Source organism: Mesoplodon mirus, assembly GCF_964341445.2.
Source record: "Mesoplodon mirus genome assembly, chromosome: 18".
NCBI lineage: Eukaryota > Metazoa > Chordata > Mammalia > Artiodactyla > Ziphiidae > Mesoplodon > Mesoplodon mirus.
In genome coordinates, this window is record NC_138994.1 from 61,948,330 (window position 1) to 61,969,261 (window position 20,932).

The 20,932-nt window shown below is 36.7% G+C and overlaps 1 protein-coding gene across 10 annotated transcripts in view; it reads right to left on the reverse strand.

The window, feature by feature from the left end:
* The window catches only part of VMP1 (vacuole membrane protein 1), a 129,289-nt gene that overhangs the window by 14,549 nt on the left and 93,808 nt on the right, over window positions 1-20,932 (reverse strand). For 9 of the 10 annotated variants that reach the window (XR_014291858.1, XR_014291859.1, XR_014291860.1 and 6 more), the window contains 3 exons: window positions 14,632-14,712; window positions 9,790-9,906; window positions 4,917-4,978 (listed from right to left, as the gene is read on the reverse strand). Coding sequence is in view for 6 of the 10 variants with exons in the window: in XM_082603217.1 (XP_082459343.1) it covers window positions 4,917-4,978; window positions 9,790-9,906; window positions 14,632-14,712 (260 nt within the window). In the remaining 4 variants the exon portion in view is untranslated. The remainder of the gene's footprint in view (window positions 1-4,916; window positions 4,979-9,789; window positions 9,907-14,631; window positions 14,713-20,932) is intronic. The other variant, XM_082603219.1, reaches the window with a different exon arrangement.

Below are 20,932 nucleotides of genomic sequence, written 5' to 3' on the forward strand. Positions count from 1 at the left end.
GGCCTGTGGAAGAGTTTATATTCAAACCTAGATTGGTTTTGTCTAAAGCCTGTGGGTTCTTTTCATATTTCACTCCATAGCTGTCCTTACTCTTGGGATTCATTTTTCATTCTTCCTTGCCTTAGTATCTCATAATTTTATTTTAAATTTGAACTGTTGCTGACTTTTTCTTGGTCTTTTCTTTTGATTTTTACTCTACCATGGCAATTCACCACCCTCTTAATTGTGGGCACATAGTTTTAAACATCCTTCAAAAGGATTCTAGGGGGCCTCCCTGGTGGCGCAGTGGTTGGGAGTCCGCCTGCCGATGCAGGGGATGCGGGTTCGTGCCCCGGTCTGGGAGGATCCCATATGCCGCGGAGCGGCTGGGCCCGTGAGCCATGGCCGCTGGGCCTGCGCGTCCGGGGCCTGTGCTCCGCAACGGGAGAGGCCGCAGCAGTGAGAGGCCCGCATACCGCAAAAAGAAAAAAAAAAAAAAAAAAAAGGATTCTAGGACTTCCCTGGTGGCGCAGTGGTTAAGAATCTGCCTGCCAATTCAGGGGACACGGGTTTGATCCCTGGTTCGGGAAGATCCCATATGCCGCGGAGCAGCTAAGCCCGTGCGCCACAACTACTGAGCCTGTGCTCTAGGGCTTGCATACCACAATTACTGAGCCCATGTGTTGCAACTGCTGAAGCCTGCGCGCATAGAGCCCGTGCTCCGCAACAAGAGAAGCGACCGCAATGAGAAGCCCGCGCACCGCAACTAAGAGTAGCCCCCACTTGCTGCAACTAGAGAAAGCCCGCGCGCAGCAACAAGACCCAACACAGCCCCCCGCAAAAAAAAAGACTGTATTCCAAACTTTCTAGTTTAGTTTGATGATTTGCCATATATATATATATATACACACACACACACACACCATTTATATCAGTAGTTTTAACAGTGTGAAAAGGGAGAACTAACAATCAAAGGAGAATGTTTCTATAGAAAATTACATGTAGTATTTTCAGTTCAGCTCAACAATGAGTCTAGGGAATCAATCTGACTGTTCTTCCCTTTTCTGAAATAAATTGCTAAGCTATTTATTATGATATAAAAGAACAAATTTAGGTCTTCTAAAAATTCATTCTCCTGGTTTAACTCAATTTTCAGTCTAGGTTTGGCGATACTATTTATTATCATTTATTATCATCTGATCACTTATATAGTATTTCCTACTTCAAAATGTAGGAAAACAAACCATGTCAAGCTCAATTAGAGAATCTGATTAAAAGATAATTTTATTACAGACTAAGATGAAAAAGATACCCATTAGCATGTGGTAATAAAGAATTATTATTACAGCTAAGTCTAATTATTTATACTGCTTAATAAGAAGTTGATGGGTAAACCCTGTAGACAGTACTGGGGAAAAGATGAAGATATCAGGATGTTGCAACATTTGTCTCTTGCAAACAGTTTTTAAAATATGATGCACGCAAAACAAAACAAAACCACCACCCATTCCAGTAGGCCTTGAATATCTTAGAATAACTTTATGCAAAACCATCTTTAAGAAGAATCACTGGAATTTTTTTTTTTGAGGGGCTGTGCTAGAGGAGATAGTTAAGGGGAGGGACTACTGATTTTTTTAAATTAATTAATTAATTAATTAATTAAAATTTGGCTGCATTGGGTCTTCGTTGCCGCGTACGGGCCCTCTCTAGTTGCGGCGAGTGGGGGCCACTCTTCGTTACAGTGTGCGGGCCTCTCACTGCGGTGGCCTCTCCTGTTGCAGAGTATGGGCTCTAGGCAAGTGGGCTTCAGTAGCTGTGGCACGTGGGCTTAGCTGCTCCACGGCATGTGGGATCTTCCCGGACCAGGGCTCGAACCCGTGTCTCCTGTATTGGCAGGAAGACTCTCAACCACTGCGCCACCAGGGAAGCCCAGGACTACTGATTTTGAAAAACATAAGGAATAAGAAATTCTAACTTTGATACATTGGCCTAAGCTTAAAGATACGTTTATTGCTATTTACTGTAGATAATTAATATAATTTCTTAGAAACTCCAAAGGCTGGGTTAACAGAAGAATCTGGGCTCTACAAATAATTTGCTGATTCTTACTGACCAGATCTTTATTTGGACACCACCTGTTCATTTAATCACCAGATATTTATCAAGCACCTGCTATGCGTCAATCAAGATGCCAGATGCTATGGACACAACAGCGAACAAAAATAGGCATGGCCTCTGCCATTAAGAAGCTTACAGGTTAGTTGTAAAAGGACAGTAATCATACACCCTCAGACATGAATGTAAAAATACAACTGTCAGGGCTTCCCTGGTGGCGCCGTGGTTGAGAGTCCGCCTGCTGATGCAGGGGACACGCATTTGTGCCCCAGTCCGGGAAGATCCCACATGCCGCGGAGCGGCTGGGCCCGTGAGCCGTGGCCGCTGAGCCTGCGCGTCCGGAGCCTGTGCTCGCAACGGGAGAGGCCACGACAGTGAGAGGCCCGCATACCACACACACACACAAAAAAAATACAACTGTCAGTGCATGTAGTAAGTACATACTGCTGAGAAAAGAGGTCCCTAGGAAAGAGGGTAATTGTGACCTAGTCAGGGACGGTGTTTTTGTGAATATAGTAGCTGAAATCCAAAGGACATTATCTAGGCCAGTGGTTCTCAATGGAATTGGTGGTGACAGTGGCGGTTTACTTGCCATGGAACATTTGGCAATGTTTGGGGACATTTTTGATTGTCACAACTGGGAGACACTATTGGCATCTCGTGAGTAGAGGAAAAGGACGCAGCTAAATATCTTACAATGCACAGGACAGTCTCCCACAACAAAGACATCTTATCTGGCCTAAAATGTCAATAGTGCCAAGGTTGAGAAACCCTGAACAGGGCAAAGGGAAAAGCCTGAGCAAAGACCAATGGTGAGAGACTCAAGCAGAGAAAACTATAGGGGATAGCTCATTCAAGGCTATAGAGACCCTGTAAGGAGTTTTAGCTTTATCTTAAGAATGAAGGGGAAAACAAGTGAAGGGTTTCAAGAAGTGGAGGAACTGGGGAGTGAGGACAGTGGTGGCGACAGGCTCAGATATGATTTTTACAAGGTTACGAACTGCAGTATGATGAAGTGATTGGAAGGAAATGGAACTGGATGTGGGTGTTTGAGATAGGTAGCTAACTAATATAACTTCTTAGAAGCTCCAAAGGCTGGGGAAACAAAAGGTGGTAGTGGTGAGGATGCAGAAGTAGCTGGAAAACTTCCTGCTATAAATGTTCAGTATGGAAAAAGGAGAAAGAAAGAACGTAGGATGCTGCATGCAAAGTCATTCCTACAACGTGTGGGTCTGTGTGGTAGTCCTATGTGTCCCTCAGAATTCTCTCAAGGTGGCACAATAATCTCCAGGAACGGATGAAATGTCTTCTTATTTTATTTTATTTTATTTTATTTATTTATTTTTTTTTTCTTTTTGCGGTACGCGGGCCTCTCACTGTTGTGGCCTCTCCCGTTGCGGAGCACAGGCTCCGGATGCGCAGGCCCAGCGGCCATGGCTCACGGGCCCAGCCGCTCCGCGGCATATGGGATCCTCCCAGACCGGGGCACGAACCCGTATCCCCTGCATCGGCAGGCGGACTCTCAACCACTGCGCCACCAGGGAGGCCCTGTCTTCTTATTTTAAAAAAAAAGGGACAAGAATATTCCCTCTTTCTTTTCGAATGTGATATATGGTGACTTATAAGCCACTTTGTAAGAATTCAGGAAACAAAAAGCTGGAGTAATTAAAATTTAATTTACAAGCCAGAATCCATATTTCTAATCAGAAGCTTAGGAAGTAATAAAATCATTAGCTGACTCCACCGAGTATATTCTCAAGAATATGTTTTTCCTCAATTATTACATTAATACCTAAGTAGAAAATATTAAAAACTATTTTATCATAGAAAAATCATACATAGAAAAGAGTAAGTATAATATATAGTACATGGTTCAAAGAATAATAAAACTAATACTCATGAACTCACTACCAAGTGGCAGTTGTTTAATAGTGAAAATTTTCATAAAGGTCTTGTTTTATAAATGGCTTTTAAAATAAAGATTTGTGTTAAAACTACATAAAGGGCATTCCAACTTAACACTTTTCCACCATAGGGCAGTTACGCTATTAAATGAAAAGAAAACCTCTCACGTGTAAACATTGAATAAAAAATCATATATTAAAAAAAAAAGGGTTCATTTAATATCCGGTAGGATTCACATTCCAGTTGACATTAATTTGATTAACTAAACAGGTCTTTCTTTACTGTTTTATTAAACTAAACTCCAAAAAATTTGTGACACTGTCATTTAAAGCGTATGTTAAAACTGGTCTTACTTCTTTAAACACAAAAATAAATGCTTTGGATAGTTTAGCCTTTTAAAATGGTCTAATTTTTCTCTAGTGAAGTAATAGATTCATAACACATATTTTGGTAATATCTTATCCTGCCTTATTTAATGAAATATTAATATTTTATGTAAGATTTATATATAAATGAAATACAACTGTGTATCTGGCATCCAATTTTGGCTAAAAGTCATAGCATTGTACCAAAGCACCATTAAACTCTAACTATATACACATGTCTTTTACATAAAGAGAATTTCATACTTCTTTGGAGGGGCAAGTCTCAAACTGCAAAGCTTCTTTTAAATCAAGAATTATATGACTTGATACATGTTTGGTTTAAAATTAAACAAGGATAATCTGAGCATCATCCTTCCCTGCTGTAGGGAATGAGGTTCATCTTCAATTTAAATAGTAACAGGGCAAAAGATTTTTCCTTCTCAAAAAATAAAGAGCTATCACAAAAATTCTATACCAATAAAGTCTTTTTTATACATTTCCTCCCATTCAAACCATGATGATATTAATATTAGTCCTTAAAGAATTACTCACCCAATGAAAGCCACCATCTGCTCCACTATGTGTTTGCTGAATGTTACGATAACGAAGATTTTCTGTAAAGAAAATGCCAGTTAAAATAAATATTTCTCATCAAAAAATATATATATATAAATTCACAATTCTGATTAATAGTCTAAAAAGGTGACCATGCTGCTGCTAATTGCAATTTAAAAAAATTTTAAGAAACAAAACACCATTTGACAAATGCTATGTACTTTGTATTTTAAAGATGTTTTTCCTTAAGCACAGTTCTAATCTTGCCAGGATACGTGACCATGTCTGAGGGAGAAATGTGAGTCATGAAACCCAAGGCTGGGTGGATGTTCCACATGTTCTATGTGTTTTATTTTAATTAATTTATTTATTTTTGGCTATGTTGGGTCTTCATTGCTGTGCGTGGGCTTTCTCTAGTTGCAGAGAGCGGGGGCTACTCTTCTTTGCGGTGCACGGGCTTCTCATTGTGGTGGCTTCTCTTGTTGCAGAGCACAGACTCGTGGCACGCGGGCTTCAGCAGTCGTGGCATGTGGGCTCAGTAATTGTGGCTCATGGGCTTAGCTACTCCACGGCATGTGGGATCTTCCTGGACCAGGGCTTGAACCCATGTCCCCTGCATTGGCAGGCGGATTCTTAACCACTGCGCCACCAGGGAAGCCCGTTCTATGTGTTTTAGAATGGTGTATACAACTAAAGTCATGGGTTCCCATATAGCCTCCACCACTGAAATTAAAGCTTATCAGCCTGATGATAGGTGTCTGGGCTAAATCTAATCAAGAGGATCTTTGAAAAGACTATGTCCTTCCTGGAAAGTTCTTATAAAAGTATCAAAAGTTCCATTCTCATATCCTGAATGAGCTTGGAATTTCAGGCTTAGGGTACAAGCAAAGGCATCAACAAGTTTTGGAGGATCTTTATTAGACCTGTGTCATTGTCAATTTGGTATTACTGAGGTATTCTTCATTAATTAAAGATGTTGATACTTAACTTACAAGTAAAGATGCCTTTAGGCTAACAGGTAGCAAATATTTTCAACTCAACAAATATTACAAAAAGTACTTACTATGGATAATATAAGCATTATTAAGGGCTTTCAGGGAACACAAAGATGGGAAGAATACTTCAATACCCTGAAGAAATTAAAAAAATTTTCTATACGTAGTAGAAAGATGGTTAAGTACAAAAGATATACATATAAACTGTAAATGTCATTAGCAGTGAAAACAATGTGTTACAGAAGTTGAGAGAAAGAAAAGGTCACATAAGTACAATTAATTAGAGATTCAAGAAGGTGATATTAAGGTTTAGCTTTAAAGGACTGATAATAATTCTCCAAATAAATATGAGTAATTCTAGCTTCTCTCTCCCAGTTCCTGATAACAAACTCCCAGTGCTTTGTTACTGTTGTTAAATAGTAACTATAGCCTATGTAACCAAATGGGAGGGAAGAGAAATAAAATAAATAACAATAGTCTTCTTTTTAGCCATCCATTATGAATCTCAGGAAAGTGGCTAATTCAGACTGAAGCTCATTATTTCAGGTAGAAGACTAATAAGGCAATGATATTTTCTTAATGTCCTACAGCTAACAAAGACATTGGCAGCTGCACAGCTGGATATGTGTGAGGAAATAAGACTAAAAAAATAAGTTCACAGTCCTTTTTGGTGTTTGTTTATGTATCTATTAATATGAAAAAGGTATTTACCTATCTCATGAAAAAAGTAAGCACATATAGATACCAAACAATTACAAGATGGATGATTTATCAACAATCCTACACAAAAGGTATATGAAGATTATGAAGCTAATAAGACAATTACAAGAGATCATTTAGGGAGAAAAGCATTAATATATGGGGACTCTTCTAGTATCCATACTAAAAGCCAGTTAATTGGAGCTATAAATCTTTTACTAAGAAACAGAGCTAATGGTTTGCCTCTCAGTGATTTCACCACCATGTGTTCCCTACCATCATTTCCTAACATTCAAAATAAGCCAATGCTCAGATAATTGCACAATTTCGTTTCTTGAAAACAAAACAAGACTTTCTTCTTATATATAACAGCTTGAAAATTCACTGTGCTGGGCAAGACATTTAAGAACATATGTCTCAGAATCGTTCAGGCTTGAGGTCTGGGTGGGGATTCTACCAAATAAACAAAAGGCACAGATCCCCAAAGAGCCCAGTCAGCCATGTCAACCATGTGCACAGAGGAAATAAGGGTAGAGTAGGAATAATAATAAAAAAAAGATATGGGTGTAGGGAACTAATGGTGCCAGAATGAACAAAGAAGAAACTATGTGTCTATAAAAGAAGGGTCCTCCGATGGAAAGAAGCATCTTAGACTGATTCATATATTAAATACTTACTGAGTGCCAACTACATGCCAGATGCTATTCTAGGCACTAGAATACCTTAGGGAGCCAAGAAACAAAAACCTCTGCCCTCATGGAGCTTATATTTCTGTACACGTGTGTGTGGCGGCAGGGGGAAAGTTGAAAGGCAATAAATAATACACATGATAAGTAAATTATATGGTACATGAAATATTATATGAGTATGTTGACTCCTTATTTTCTTCATCATTTAGGAGAAAGGAAATATTTCTAAGGGAACTTCTACAGGCTGAGGAATTGAACTTGTCCAGTAGAAAGAGAAATCCTTAATTAACATTATTAGGTGGGCTGATTTCAAACTTTTAGGGGAGGTTTAAAAGATAGCACGATTTTCGTTTGAATTCTAGTCCCTCCCATCTATGAAATGGGGATAATAACCACCTCACAGGATTGTTCTGAGATAACCAATGCAAACTGCCTGGCACAGGTCCTGATAAACAGCAGGTATTCAACAATTCAGTTTTTGTGATCATATAAATACAGTTAAGAAGGCATTGCAAAAGAGTGAAAAGAACACTGAACTTGAAGCTGACTCAGGTTCAAATTCCAGCTGCTACTTATTCTTTTAGGCAACTATTACCTATTTCCCTCTCTAAGTTTGATAATTACAAAATGGGAGTAGTAATTTCTCTATCCCAGGATTGTAAGAATTAAATCGGGTGGCATACACTAAGTACTTTAAAGTGTGAAGTACTATATTAAAACATTAAGCATTATTATGATAACTTGAAAAAATCTACTGAGAATGTTAAAAAAATATACTATTTTTGAATATGCTATAATGAAAGGTCCGATAAGTTACATACCCTATAACTATAGGGTACTTTTAGCATAATATATTTTACCGTATTTTATAGAAAGTTAGTACATAAAGCAGGGTGCATTAAATTTATGGATTCCTAGAAAAGTTGCTGTTATAAAGGGAATTAAAATAATCTGTTATTGTTCCTTAGGTATTAATACTTTCAAAGGACTTCAAAAAGCTAAATGATTTTATCATTTGAAAAACCCTATTATAGTATTTTAAATCTTTCCCAAAGTAACTAGCATTCCAGTATTTAAAAACCCATCGTCGGGCCTCCCTGGTGGCGCAGTGGTTGGGAGTCCGCCTGCCGATGCAGGGGATACGGGTTCGTGCCCCGGTCTGGGGGGATCCCATATGCCGTGGAGCGGCTGGGCCCGTGGGCCATGGCCGCTGGGCCTGTGCGTCCGGAGCCTGTGCTCCGCAAGGGGAGAGGCCGCAACGGTGAGAGGCCCGCGTACAGCAAAAAAAAAAAAAAAAAAAAAAACCATCGTCATTGAACAACACACTTAACGTAAGTAGGAGGAAATCATATTCCTTGAAGGAGGAAAAATAAAGCCTTGAAATTCTGAGTGATTAGCATGGCCAGAGAGTAGATGACAAGCTCAATAAACTCATCCTAAATGCCAAAGTCTAATATGAGAAACTGGGCAGGCAGAAGCAGCTGAAGTTTTCCTTTTTCATTCTTCTCTTCTAAGAACTGGAGGTAAAGAGGTGGTAAGCAGAAACTTGGGGGATAGATGTGCTTTTAATTATTACGGAATCAGACCAGGGCACAGACACTACTCACTGTTCTTGCCCTTCCTTTGGTGAATGCTTCCTTCTTGCAAACCTCATTAATGAAGTCATTCTTTCCACATTAATTTTATTTTATTCTAGTAAGATTTGCCTTTTATACCACACCTATCAATTCGTATCACAGTCCTAGAAGCATATATCCATTTCCTCTCATTTAAGTTATTGGCCTCTTTTCTCTCCTCTATTTACACACACACACACACACACACACACACATACACACACACAGCCCTATCCTAAAGATTTTGTTAAGAGTGTCTTTGAAGACCAACAGATTCTCACATCTCTAACCAAAACCCACATCTCTTCGCCTCCTCAGGGCCCCCTTTCTTCCCCATTGTCCACATTAACATCTGGCTGGTATTTTGTAAAGCATATTTGTGCCTTGAGAGGAAGTGTTATATATAGAATGTGTGAAAGAAAAGTAGAATTAATGAAAGGGAATACTTCCTCAGCCTATGGTCAGTAAGGATAAAACATCTTTGGACTACGTATGTTAATATGGTGTGCATTTTCCTATACAGGAACACTATTTTTGTTTGGTAAAATTCTTGGATAAACAGTTTCACAAGGCAAAAGTGAAATAAAGAAAGAAAGAGAGAAAGGAAGAGAGGGAGGAATAAAGAAGGAAAGAAATAAAACAAGGAAAAAAATAATAAAGGGGAACAACTTTCCAATAGGAGTAGGAAAACCTGCCCGAAATCCACTAACTTCCAAATGATGTTCCGTGGCTGAATACCTAAGCATGCTACCAACAAAGAAGCAGAACCAAAATCTTAACAATTTGCCTTGGAGAGAGCAAGGGGAATATGTTTTCATTGTCTTTTAAGGGGTTCATCATCATTAAACAGGGAGTCAAAGGGTATAATTACCTGGATATGCATTTTAATTATTGCTTTTCCAATCAGGGTTGCACCAAAGAAAGTCCAAAAAGGTACAAGAAAGTGTCCACATGTTATTCCAGCCAGATCAAACAGAGGATTTGGAATCTATTTAAAAAAAGAAAAAATTAAAATGGAGCATCCATATATAATCCCAAAAACAGTTTAATTTTACCACCTATAGGTGTGTGGAATTATGTGTTAAGCCTTGTCTACCACTGGAAAGAGAGGTATGGGTTCCCTGATCAGTACTAGACTGTCTGGATAGTTAGACAAGTATTCTAATGTCTCTATTAAGTTGTGTCACATATTCATCCCAGGTGGTCGTTTAATTTGTTCAAAGCAAACACAGCTGTCCTTTTGTTTGCATTACTTATGACTAATGCCCCATAAATATACTTTTTTTCATCACATTAAAACTGGATAAAGCCAATGGATCAACAGGAATTTAATTCCATTCAGTAGATACTTGACCATTTGGTAGCTGTTTTATAAGGTGAGGTATAAATGAAGAAAAAGATTATCTAGAAAGTACTCACATCTACAGAAAACATTCTTGTAAATTCACAAACACATTTATAGGTGGCCGTGCTTTAATTTCTCAACATAAAGTAAAATACAAATAATGAATTTTTTTTATCTAGGACAGCCCAAGGCCATGGGGTCATGTGATTCATTCTAGGAAGAAAATCAAGGGTGGAAATACAAGAGCACAGATTCAGATGTTGTGAATACTCAGTCCCAGACAAAGAAGTGATTCACAACAAATACCTTTTCTGAACATTCCCACATTTCAAGAATGCTAATAGATAATTTCATGTAAAAATGCAAAGAAACCACAAGCTCTTTTTGAGCACTTCATCCATTTTTCTCCCACAGAGGTACTCTTGTCCTTGTGTCTGTTGGTGGAACCATTTATAAGCTAATTAATTTACATAATTTTGTGTTTGGACTTTCAAATAAAAGCCCAGTTGTTTAAAAGATATTTGTTACAAATGTTCTTTCAAAAACAGTGACATATCTAAATCAGAATTCATGTATTCTTCTGTTAATAACACTCAGATTCAATAACTCAATTTTATTTTTCTTATCCAAATTCAAATGCTATACATAATTTCATCTGTCTTACAACCATTTAATAACAATGTCACTTCTACATCCTTACAATTGTCATTTCTTATATTTTCTCATATGACTCTCACAACTCCATGAATTAAAATTTTAATTGTTTTCCTTTATTATCAGGCTCCACAGCATATTGAAATGGAAAAGTATACAAGATATGTAATCAGAGTAGATAAAAATTAGAAGTTTTATGTTGGATACTCTCAGAAGAGCATAATCAATGAATTTGTTGTTACATATGCATGTTACTTATCCTTTTTTTCAACTGTTAACTAAATACACAGAAAGGAATATTAGAATTAAAAGAACTATTAAGTAGCTTTGAGATTTTCCCTCAGTTACGAGTTTTACCTTAGTTTAAATATTAACAACAAAATAACTAATTAATAAATAAACTTCTGGGCTTCTCTGGTGGCACAGTGGTTAAGAATCCGCCTGCCAATGCAGGGGACACGGGTTCGAGCCCTGGTCCGGGAAGATCCCACGTGCTGCAGAGCAACTAAACCCATATGCCACAACTACTGAGCCTGAGCTCTACAGCCAGTGAGCCACAACTACTGAGCCCGCGTGCCACAACTACTGAAGCTCGCGTGCCTAGAGCCCATGCTCCGCAACAAGAGAAACCACCTCAATGAGAAGCCCACGCACCACAATGAAGAGTAGCCCCCACGTGCCTCAACTAGGGAAAGCCCGTGCGCAGCAACAAAGACCCAATGCAGCCAAATATAAATAAAATAAATAAATAAATTTATAAAAAACAAAAACAAAAACAAACTTCTTCCTACCTTACCCTCTACTTACTTCTTACCTTAAATCAAGTACACATAATTTTAATACTTTAATATAAGTATTAACAATTTCCTAGTAAAAAGTTCTTAGAAGGTCAAATCGATCTATTAATTTATGTTGGCTATTGACTATTCCTAGTCAAATATAAAGAAGATTGGCTAGTATAGAAAGTGGAATTTTAGCAGGGAAGACACAGGCATAGATGAGTGCCAAAGAATAAATATTTTTTGCTTTAATAAATCAAAGATTCTTGTATTTTCCCCAGGAATAATGAAAGCTAACTTTTATTGAATTGTTAGGTACTTTTCTAAGGTTTCTACATCATCAACTCACTTAATTTCCAAAACAATGCTATATGATATTACATCCATTTTATAGACAGGAAAAGTGAGACAGACAGATTAAACAATCTGTCCAGTATTAATGGCAGCAGAGCATGATTTCAGGATTTCAACCCAGGCAACGTGGCTCTCACACTGTTCTCTTAGCTTCTAAACTAAGGACATTATCATTCTTTAGGCCTCTCAGCTTAATCCTATTCTGCTGGGCTTCCACAGCACCTTTCACTTATTATTGTATTTAAATTGTCTCCCTCACTAGACTTAAGGATCCTTGAGGAAAGGGAATACAGCTTTCACTTCTTCATCTAAGCACTCAGGGGTTGATACAAAGCTGATGAATAACAACAAAAAATGGTTGAGCTCTGTCTTAGTTCGCCTTCCAGGCACTGTGTTAGTTCATATATATCTTAAATCCTCACATCAACCTTTGTAATGAGTGTCTTACTGCCTCTTTAAAAAAAATTTTTTTTAATTTATTCATTTAGCCTGCACTGGGTCTTAGTTGCGGCACGTGGGATCTTCATTGTGGCATGCGGGATCTTTAGCTGCGGCATACATGAGGGATCTAGTTCCCCGACCAGGGATCGAACCTGGGCCCCCTGCATTGGGAGTGCGGAGTCTTACCCACTGGACCACCAGGGAAGTCCCTATTGCCCCATTTTAAACATTAGAAAACTAGGGCTCAAGGAGAGTAAATTGACACTGAGACTACATAGCTAAGAGGCAAAACTGGTTTAGGAACCCAAGTAAGCCTGACTCCAAAGCCAATTCTCATCCCACTATATCACACTACAACATACCTATACATTGCTCAAATAGTTGAGATCAATATTGTGATAAAGAGCTTCTACACTGAAAAGAAAAGTTAGATTACAAAAATTTCTAGTATTGCCAGGGTCAAAAGATAGTAATTGAGGCACATGTATAGTTTAGAATATCTCTAGAATGTTGATATCGCATTAGAAATTTTGGCACCAAATGTCTTCCCTTTTTGGCCATTTACTTTGCTAAGGTGAGGAAAGGGGTACTCAAGGATATATTCAAGTTCTAATACATAATGGATAAAGTAACTGTGGGTCAGTAGACAATAATTTTCTGAATTTTACTTATAACTGCAGCTTTTATCATATCAACTAGATGCATCTAGTTATTCTGGTCAAATCTACCACTGAACTACCAAGAATTGTGTACAGACTACCAAAGAAAACTTTGACCAAAACACCCCATTTCAAATGTAACTGTATCTATTATATTAGAAAAGGACCAGGATAAACACCAACTCATCAAGGAATGTCAATTTCATAAATCTGAAATTTGAGACATTAAGTTATTTTTTATAGTTATTTTTTTATATACAGTTAGTAACTTCTTTTTATTTTTTTTTAATTTTATTTTTATTTTTGGCTGTGCTGGGTTTTTGTCGCAGTGTGCAGGCTTCCTCTAGTTGCGGTGAGCAGGGGCCACTCTTTGTTGCGGTGTGTGGGATTCTCATTGTTGTGGCTTCTCTTGTTGAGGAGCATGGGCTCTAGGTGCGCGGGCTTCAGTAGTTGTGGCACACGGGCTCAGTAGTTGTGCCTCAAGGGCTCTAGAGCGCAGGCTCAGTAGTCATCTTGCATGGGCTTAGTTGATCCGCGGCATGTGGGATCTTCCTGGACCAGGGCTTGAACCTGTGTCCCCTGCATTGGCAGGCAGATTCCTAACCACCACGCCACCAGGGAAGTCCTAATTAAGTTTTTGACACAAATAGCTTCTTAATTCACTGTAGCCAAAGATGTCCTTAACCTTGCCACAGATGTTTCAATTACCTAGCTAGGTGTTAAAGTCACTTAAGGAGGTTTTATATGAATTCTTCCTTATAACTAATGCCTGAAGCTTTGGAAAAAGACGACTTATCTATAACTCTGGAAAGAATGAAGTCATTGTTATTTGCTTAAATGCACTTCATTATATATTCTTCATGAGAAAGATGGATTTTGTCTCTTTTTTCTTACTGAATCAAGCCATTTAGGTCTGAAGTCATCATGGTATGATGAAATGTTTGAAAGTCAATAAACAACATAGAAACCTATCCAACAGCAAACAGCTCATTTGATCAGTAAGGTGAATGATTAATAACATTATATACCTGTTAAAAGTGATAACTTTTTTTCATTCAGTCATGTACCTTTAAAAACAAATTGGATCGAAATATAAACCTACTATTTTTTTTTTTTTTTTTTTTTTGTGGTACGCGGGCCTCTCACTGTTGTGGCCTCTCCCGCTGCGGAGCACAGGCTCCGGACGCGCAGGCTCAGTGGCCATGGCTCACGGGCCCAGCCGCTCCGTGGCATGTGGGATCTTCCCGGACCGGGGCACGAACCCGTGTCCCCTGCATCGGCAGGTGGACTCTCAACCACTGCGCCACCAGGGAAGCCCTACTATTTTTTTTTTTTTAAAGAAGATTGGGGGTCGGAGTTTATTCATTAATTAATTTATTTTTGCTGTGTTGGGTCTTCATTTCTGTGCGAGGGCTTTCTCTAGTTGTGGCAAGCGGGGGCCACTCTTCATTAAATCTACTATTTAAATACAATTCACTTACCGAAGCACAGGCCAAAATTCCAAAAAATCCAACCTTCTGTACTAGGTTTTGAACTGCCAGTTTAGCCCGGGAGGCAAAGTCCTGTATAAAAGGAGGATATCAAAACATTAATGAAAAGTAGAAGGAAGAAAGAAAGATGGCTCTTTACAGAGTTTATAATATCAAATGTCTCATAATCTGAAAGCATTGATTCATTTAATAAGATGAAGGATTAAAAAAAATCACAGCAGGGTGCACTGAAAAACATGCAAATAAAATCCTGATAAAACATTAACTACACATCCTTAAAGATAAACTTTTATCACATTTCAAGAATAAGCCAAAACACTGTTACTTTATTTTTTGGGTTCTCTCTGGATTAACCAGGGATGAACAAAATGTTATAAACCAACCATGAACCAACCCATTCTTTTGGAAATGCTAGTCTACCACATATCTCTTTCTCTTTCCTTTAATTAACTCATCAGACTTACTCCCTCATTAATATCAGGGTAGGAAACCACAGGATTTTTCAAGATAGCCAATGAAGACACCTCTACTGATCATTGGCCAAAAGATGGAAAAAAACAGTTATGTGGCAATAACTAACCATTCATTATCCCACAAAACAAAGAACATCCTACATTTACAGTTTGTGCTAGTTATATAAAACGGTTTTCACAAACATTTTATTGGAGCCCTTCAATAACTCTCAGTGTAGGCAGAGTAGATACTTCAGACTCTAAAATCACTGCTCTTTTTATTTCACTCTTCTACCTCCCAGGCTGAAACATGCATTTGGCTGGCTAATTTATTTCCACGATTTTCTTCTTCTAGCATGAGGATGCTGTAATTATATATATGTATATATTTTTTCTTAAAAGTACCAATCTGAAATTTGACTTTACCTGTTTTCTGGTTTTGAAATGGTATATACTCCAATCAAAATTTCAATGAAAATAATTGGTACAATTAAAAGGTATTAGCTAACGTGTGAATGTCTTTTTAGAAGTGTTCACATCATAGAACACTCCTCTCTCTTTAGCTCAACATACTCTAATAGTCAACAATCTTATGGAATGGTCATAATATAAATGATAGAAGGTTCCTTCATAGACCAGGAAGAGGGTTTAAAGCACTTCCCTAATCCACAACAGAAGTTGTAGATTCAAAAGACAAAAAACAAACACACAAAACCAGTTTAACCTGTAATATTATGTTGAACAGCTGTATCAAAGTACAACAGTGAAGACTGAAATTAAAAAAAAAAAAAAAATGACCTTCCTCCTACTTACTTGCTGAGGATGGTGAGAAAGTCAAAGGAATTAAACCAATAATATATATTTGAAAAGATATTAACAGGGCTTCTCTGGTGGCACAGTGGTTAGGAGTCCGTCTGTCAATGCAGGGGACATGGGTTCGAGCCCTGGACTGGGAGGATCCCACATGCAGGGGAGCAACTAGGCCCGTGCACCACAACTACTGAGCCTGCGCTCTAGAGCCCAAGAGTCACAACTGCTGAGCCTGCGTGCCATAACTACTGAAGCCCACGTGCCTAGAGCCTGTGCTCAGCAACAAGAGAGGCCACTGCGATGAGAGGCCCATGCACCGCAACAGAGAGGAGCCCCTGCTCACCACAACTAGAGAAAGCCTGTGCGCAACAACGAAGACCCAACACAGCCAAAAATAAACAAATAAAATAAATTTTTTAAAAAAGATATTAACAGATATTAACAGTTAAGGCAAATACTTTCAAGTTCAAACATATAGGCTATCAAAGTTAATCATTAACTAAATTCTACAATGCAATTTTGTAATTTTGCAATGTATTTTCAAAGACAGAATTTTTCTTTTTGGGATTAGGCTTACTCGTCTAGTAAATAAAATATATCAGATTTAATATATTTTTTTTTTTTTTTGCTGTACGCGGGCCTCTCACTGTTGTGGCCTCTCCCGTTGCGGAGCACAGGCTCCGGACGCGCAGGCTCCGGACGCGCAGGCTCAGCGGCCATGGCTCACGGGCCCAGCCGCTCCGCGGCATATGGGATCCTCCCAGACCGGGGCACGAACCCGTATCCCCTGCATCGGCAGGCGGACTCTCAACCACTGCGCCACCAGGGAGGCCCTGGATTTAATATTTTTAAACAACTAAATTACTGCAGCAAAGGGTTCTCTGTATTTTTTTTCATATTTCTAACTGAAGATTTAATTGTTTTCTTAAATTAACATTTACTGCATTGAGAGTGAAATACTGATTTTATTGATTTAAAAACTGTTTAGGAATATATAATGAAATCAGTTTTCCTATATAACTTATTTTGAAACAAACTATACATCCAATTGCCTTGAATAATTTACATAATTCACAAATTATTAAATTTGTAATTCATCAGAGCACTAAATAAAAACTGGCCATAATGAATAGAAATGTTTTGAATTTTAAAAATACCAAACAATACTATTAGATTATAAATTAGTAATGAAATTTTAATTAATATAGCCCAAGAGTTAAAAATATAAATTCAGGAAAATGCCTTCCTTCACAGTCCTTGATATCTTCATAGCAAATCTACTTTAGTGAAAGATGGTACTCAATTGTGAAGAAAAAGTAAAACAAAGAAAACAAAAACTATACAAATTTTATTTTAAAGACAACAAAACTTTTTATAAACCTATTTGCCAAGTCAGACTAATGTGGGAACATTTTTCTATCACAGCATTTATGCAGTCTTCAGTATATAAAATTACAAAAAATTAGTCTTTTGCATAAAATGGTGTAGACAAGATCAACAAAGTGTTGTATTTAAAAGGTATGCTATCCTGTTTTCCTTTCTCTTAATTTCAAGGCTTTAGATTCTTATATTTATTTCAACCAAGTGACTATGATAGTGCCATCATTTTAAACTGATGGTATTTTTCTATTTTAGAGATACATACACCCATACATTTAAATTGAAAAAGAGGTATGATTATACTAATTGGCTTATATAAAGGAAAAAACGTTTAACATTATGCAGATCAGCTAACATACAAACTAACAAAAATATTTAAGCCTACAGAAGTTCAAGAAATCATATTTTTAAAAACATCCTGAAAGTAAGGAACAATTTTATCCCTTGGCAGAATCTCTTTACTTAACAGAAATTAGACAAGAAAAAATGAAAATAAACTCTTGTTCTTTCGGATGCCTGGGTGCCCATCATCAATTATCCTTAACGGTGCTTCAGGAATCTTTGTTTGAAGGAAAAGAGTTACTCTACCCAAAGAAGTATAATAGAAAGTTCCCTTTACTCTTTTTTTTTAAATTAATTTTTAGGTGGCATATTTTACAAGGAAAATAAGTTAAGTGCCTTTTTAATGGGGAGTTTTACTTTTTAAAAAGTCTGAAAGTCATCTACTGAAAATGGATTTCATAAATCTTACTATGCGTTACACACACACACACACACACACACACACACACACATATACACACCATGACCATGCTTTCACTTCCTAAAATTTATTTTCCAGGTCTTTCACAATATTCTTGGAATTAAAATTACATTTATATATTAAATAATTCATAAAAGTTTAAATTAAGCTAATAAGTCTGCACGGTTGCTTTCATCACAAGAAACCAACAGAAGCTGAGTATGCAGCTCGAGGAAGAATTTTCTTGATGTTTTTCCTTGCCAGAGTTAATGAAAACAAACTCAAGGCAGCATCACACTAGTATTTGCACCAAATCTGAAATACTTTACAATGGTAAATTAACTCATGTTTAGATTTCATAAACACAACTATATTTTGTTGTTTTTATTTTAAACTTATTTCACATTTAAAGTCATATTCAAAACTTACTGATATGGCTTTAAAGGCTTTGTTAACATATTTACTAAAAACATCATTTTTTAATTGTCTAAAATGTTCTACATCTTAAAGGTAATTATATGTTCCTTGTTTGTTGCTCTGCAATTTTACAAGTTATTTTTAAACAACTTCAGTACTTCTTCATTATTTGCATTAATTTGACAGCTTTCTAATGATGTAAAGCTAACATTTTCTATGTATTAAAATATTTCTGTTTGTGTTTGCTTTTAAAGTAAAGAGAGAAAAATGTACTATACGTATAATATTAGACAATAAACACAACTCTCTTACACACAGACATGCACACAAAAACAGGAAAAAAAAACCCTTCTTTTACTAAAGTTTAAAAAGAACAATTTCAAACAAAATTTGCTATTCTTTTTAGGCCATCAGATAAAATAAACTAGCCAAGAAAAACTATGCACCAATAATAATAAACAACAATAATTTAAAGGAAAATTTTAACAAATTAATATGTGAGATTCAAAATTCAAGTTAAATATCAAAGGAAATTAATATTTCATTTTAATCATTTTCTTTTTTTGCGTTTGTGGGAACTGTGTAGCAAGTTCAATTTGATTACTTCCTCAACTGTCATTCTTCATTAAAAAAAAAATCTGTACAACTAAAACCAAATTCCCTTTAATAGTTTCATTTCGCTGGATTCACATTTCACAACACTCAAGTATTTCACAATTTTAAGTGCCTGAGAGGGGTTTCATCCTCTAGCTCTATCTAAATAAGCAGCATGCATTTACAACTAGTAATCATATATAATTTTCTACTTTTTAAAAGTAAATAAACAAAGTACAAGTAAATAAAATTATCTTTCCCACTCCCACTGATAGTGATTTTGTATGTAGCCAATCATGCTTCTGAAAGTAAGAATGAGAGGCACCAGGAACATTTCTCCAATGACTACAGAAAGCAGATGGAGAAAAGTTACAGTAAGTCCTTACTACTGAGATTTCAAGGATTAATAAAGAAAAACAGACAATGCCTTCAAGTATGAATATTCCTGCACTACTTTTGTTTCACATTTCGTCTTCCTAAGAAATATATTTAAGATTAAGAGAAGAGAAACTGTACAGCTAATTATAATAATAATAATTAGCTTGCAAAATACTAATTTTTGAATTGAAGAAGTCAACTTAGATCTAAATGTATAAAATAACGTTTATCTTCAAATGGTAACAGAAAATCTTTTCATTTTCATGATAAGGGATCACATTAAATTCCAAGATTTCTTTCAAAGCAACAGATAATCCCTAAACATGTTAAATGAATGCATTATTACTGGTGATAAGTATGTATTCGGTTAATACCTTATGTTAGTTTGAGCTGAACTGTCACCATCAGTGTGAGGTAACTGGTCAGCAGTTTTATAAATTAACTGCCTTCTTAACACGTTATATGTTAAAACTTCTTTTTTTTAAAAAAAATATATTTTTAAAGGATTTTATTTTATTTTTATTTTTTTTTGGCTGTGCCGTGTGGCTTGCGGTATCTTAGTTCCCCGACTAGGGACTGAACCCGGGCCCCCGGCACTGAAAGCCTGGAATCCTAACCACTGGACCACCAGGGAATTAATTCCCTATGTTAAAACTTCTGCTGAGCTATTGCTCTTCTTGGGTTTGACACTGAAGTGGCTGCAGGGTCAATACTAAAAACCACAGAGCAACTGTTTCAATAATTTCTTGTGTATAAGAGGAATTTGTGTTAATATCTACTGTATTTGTGAAGTTCTTTTGGCATCTAAAAATGACTTGTTAAATGTAGTATAATTTCAAAAGAGTCACATATCATCTATTTTTTTTTTTAAGATTTTTTTAAAGGTTTTTTTGATGTTGACCATTTTTTTGGAAGTCTTTGTTGAATTTGTTGCAACATTGCTGCTGTTCTGTTTTTGGTTTTTTTGGCCATGAGGCACGTGGGATCTTAGCTTCCCAATCAGGGATCAAACCTGCACCCCCTGCATTGGAAGGCGAAGTCTTAACTACTGGATTGCCAGGGAAGTCCTTATTCTTTTTTTGAATTATAATGGACTCACACAAACTTATAAGATGAAGATTGCTAAGAAACAAACTCTAGAATTACAAGATAAAGTAGGGATATTAATTTGATGAAGTAAAGTGATTGTGACAATAGAAACTAATTAATAAATTTTTAATTCAGTACCTACAGGATGTTGGATTACAAAATACACACACATATACCAAAAAAAGTGATCAGAACAGAGTGGTGCAACTACTTTTGAAAATGCAAGTTTCAATATCCCATTTATAGCTTTTACATTATTAAATCAGAGATGATCCCTGCAATTCCTATTTAAATTGGAAATTAGGGTAGAATTCTATAATAGTGCAAATAGAATACATCATATAAACACATTTCAGGAAAGCAATTTTATTCTAGAAATAATTTACAGATTTAGAACTTTTTTTTTTTTTTTTTTTTGGCGGTACACGGG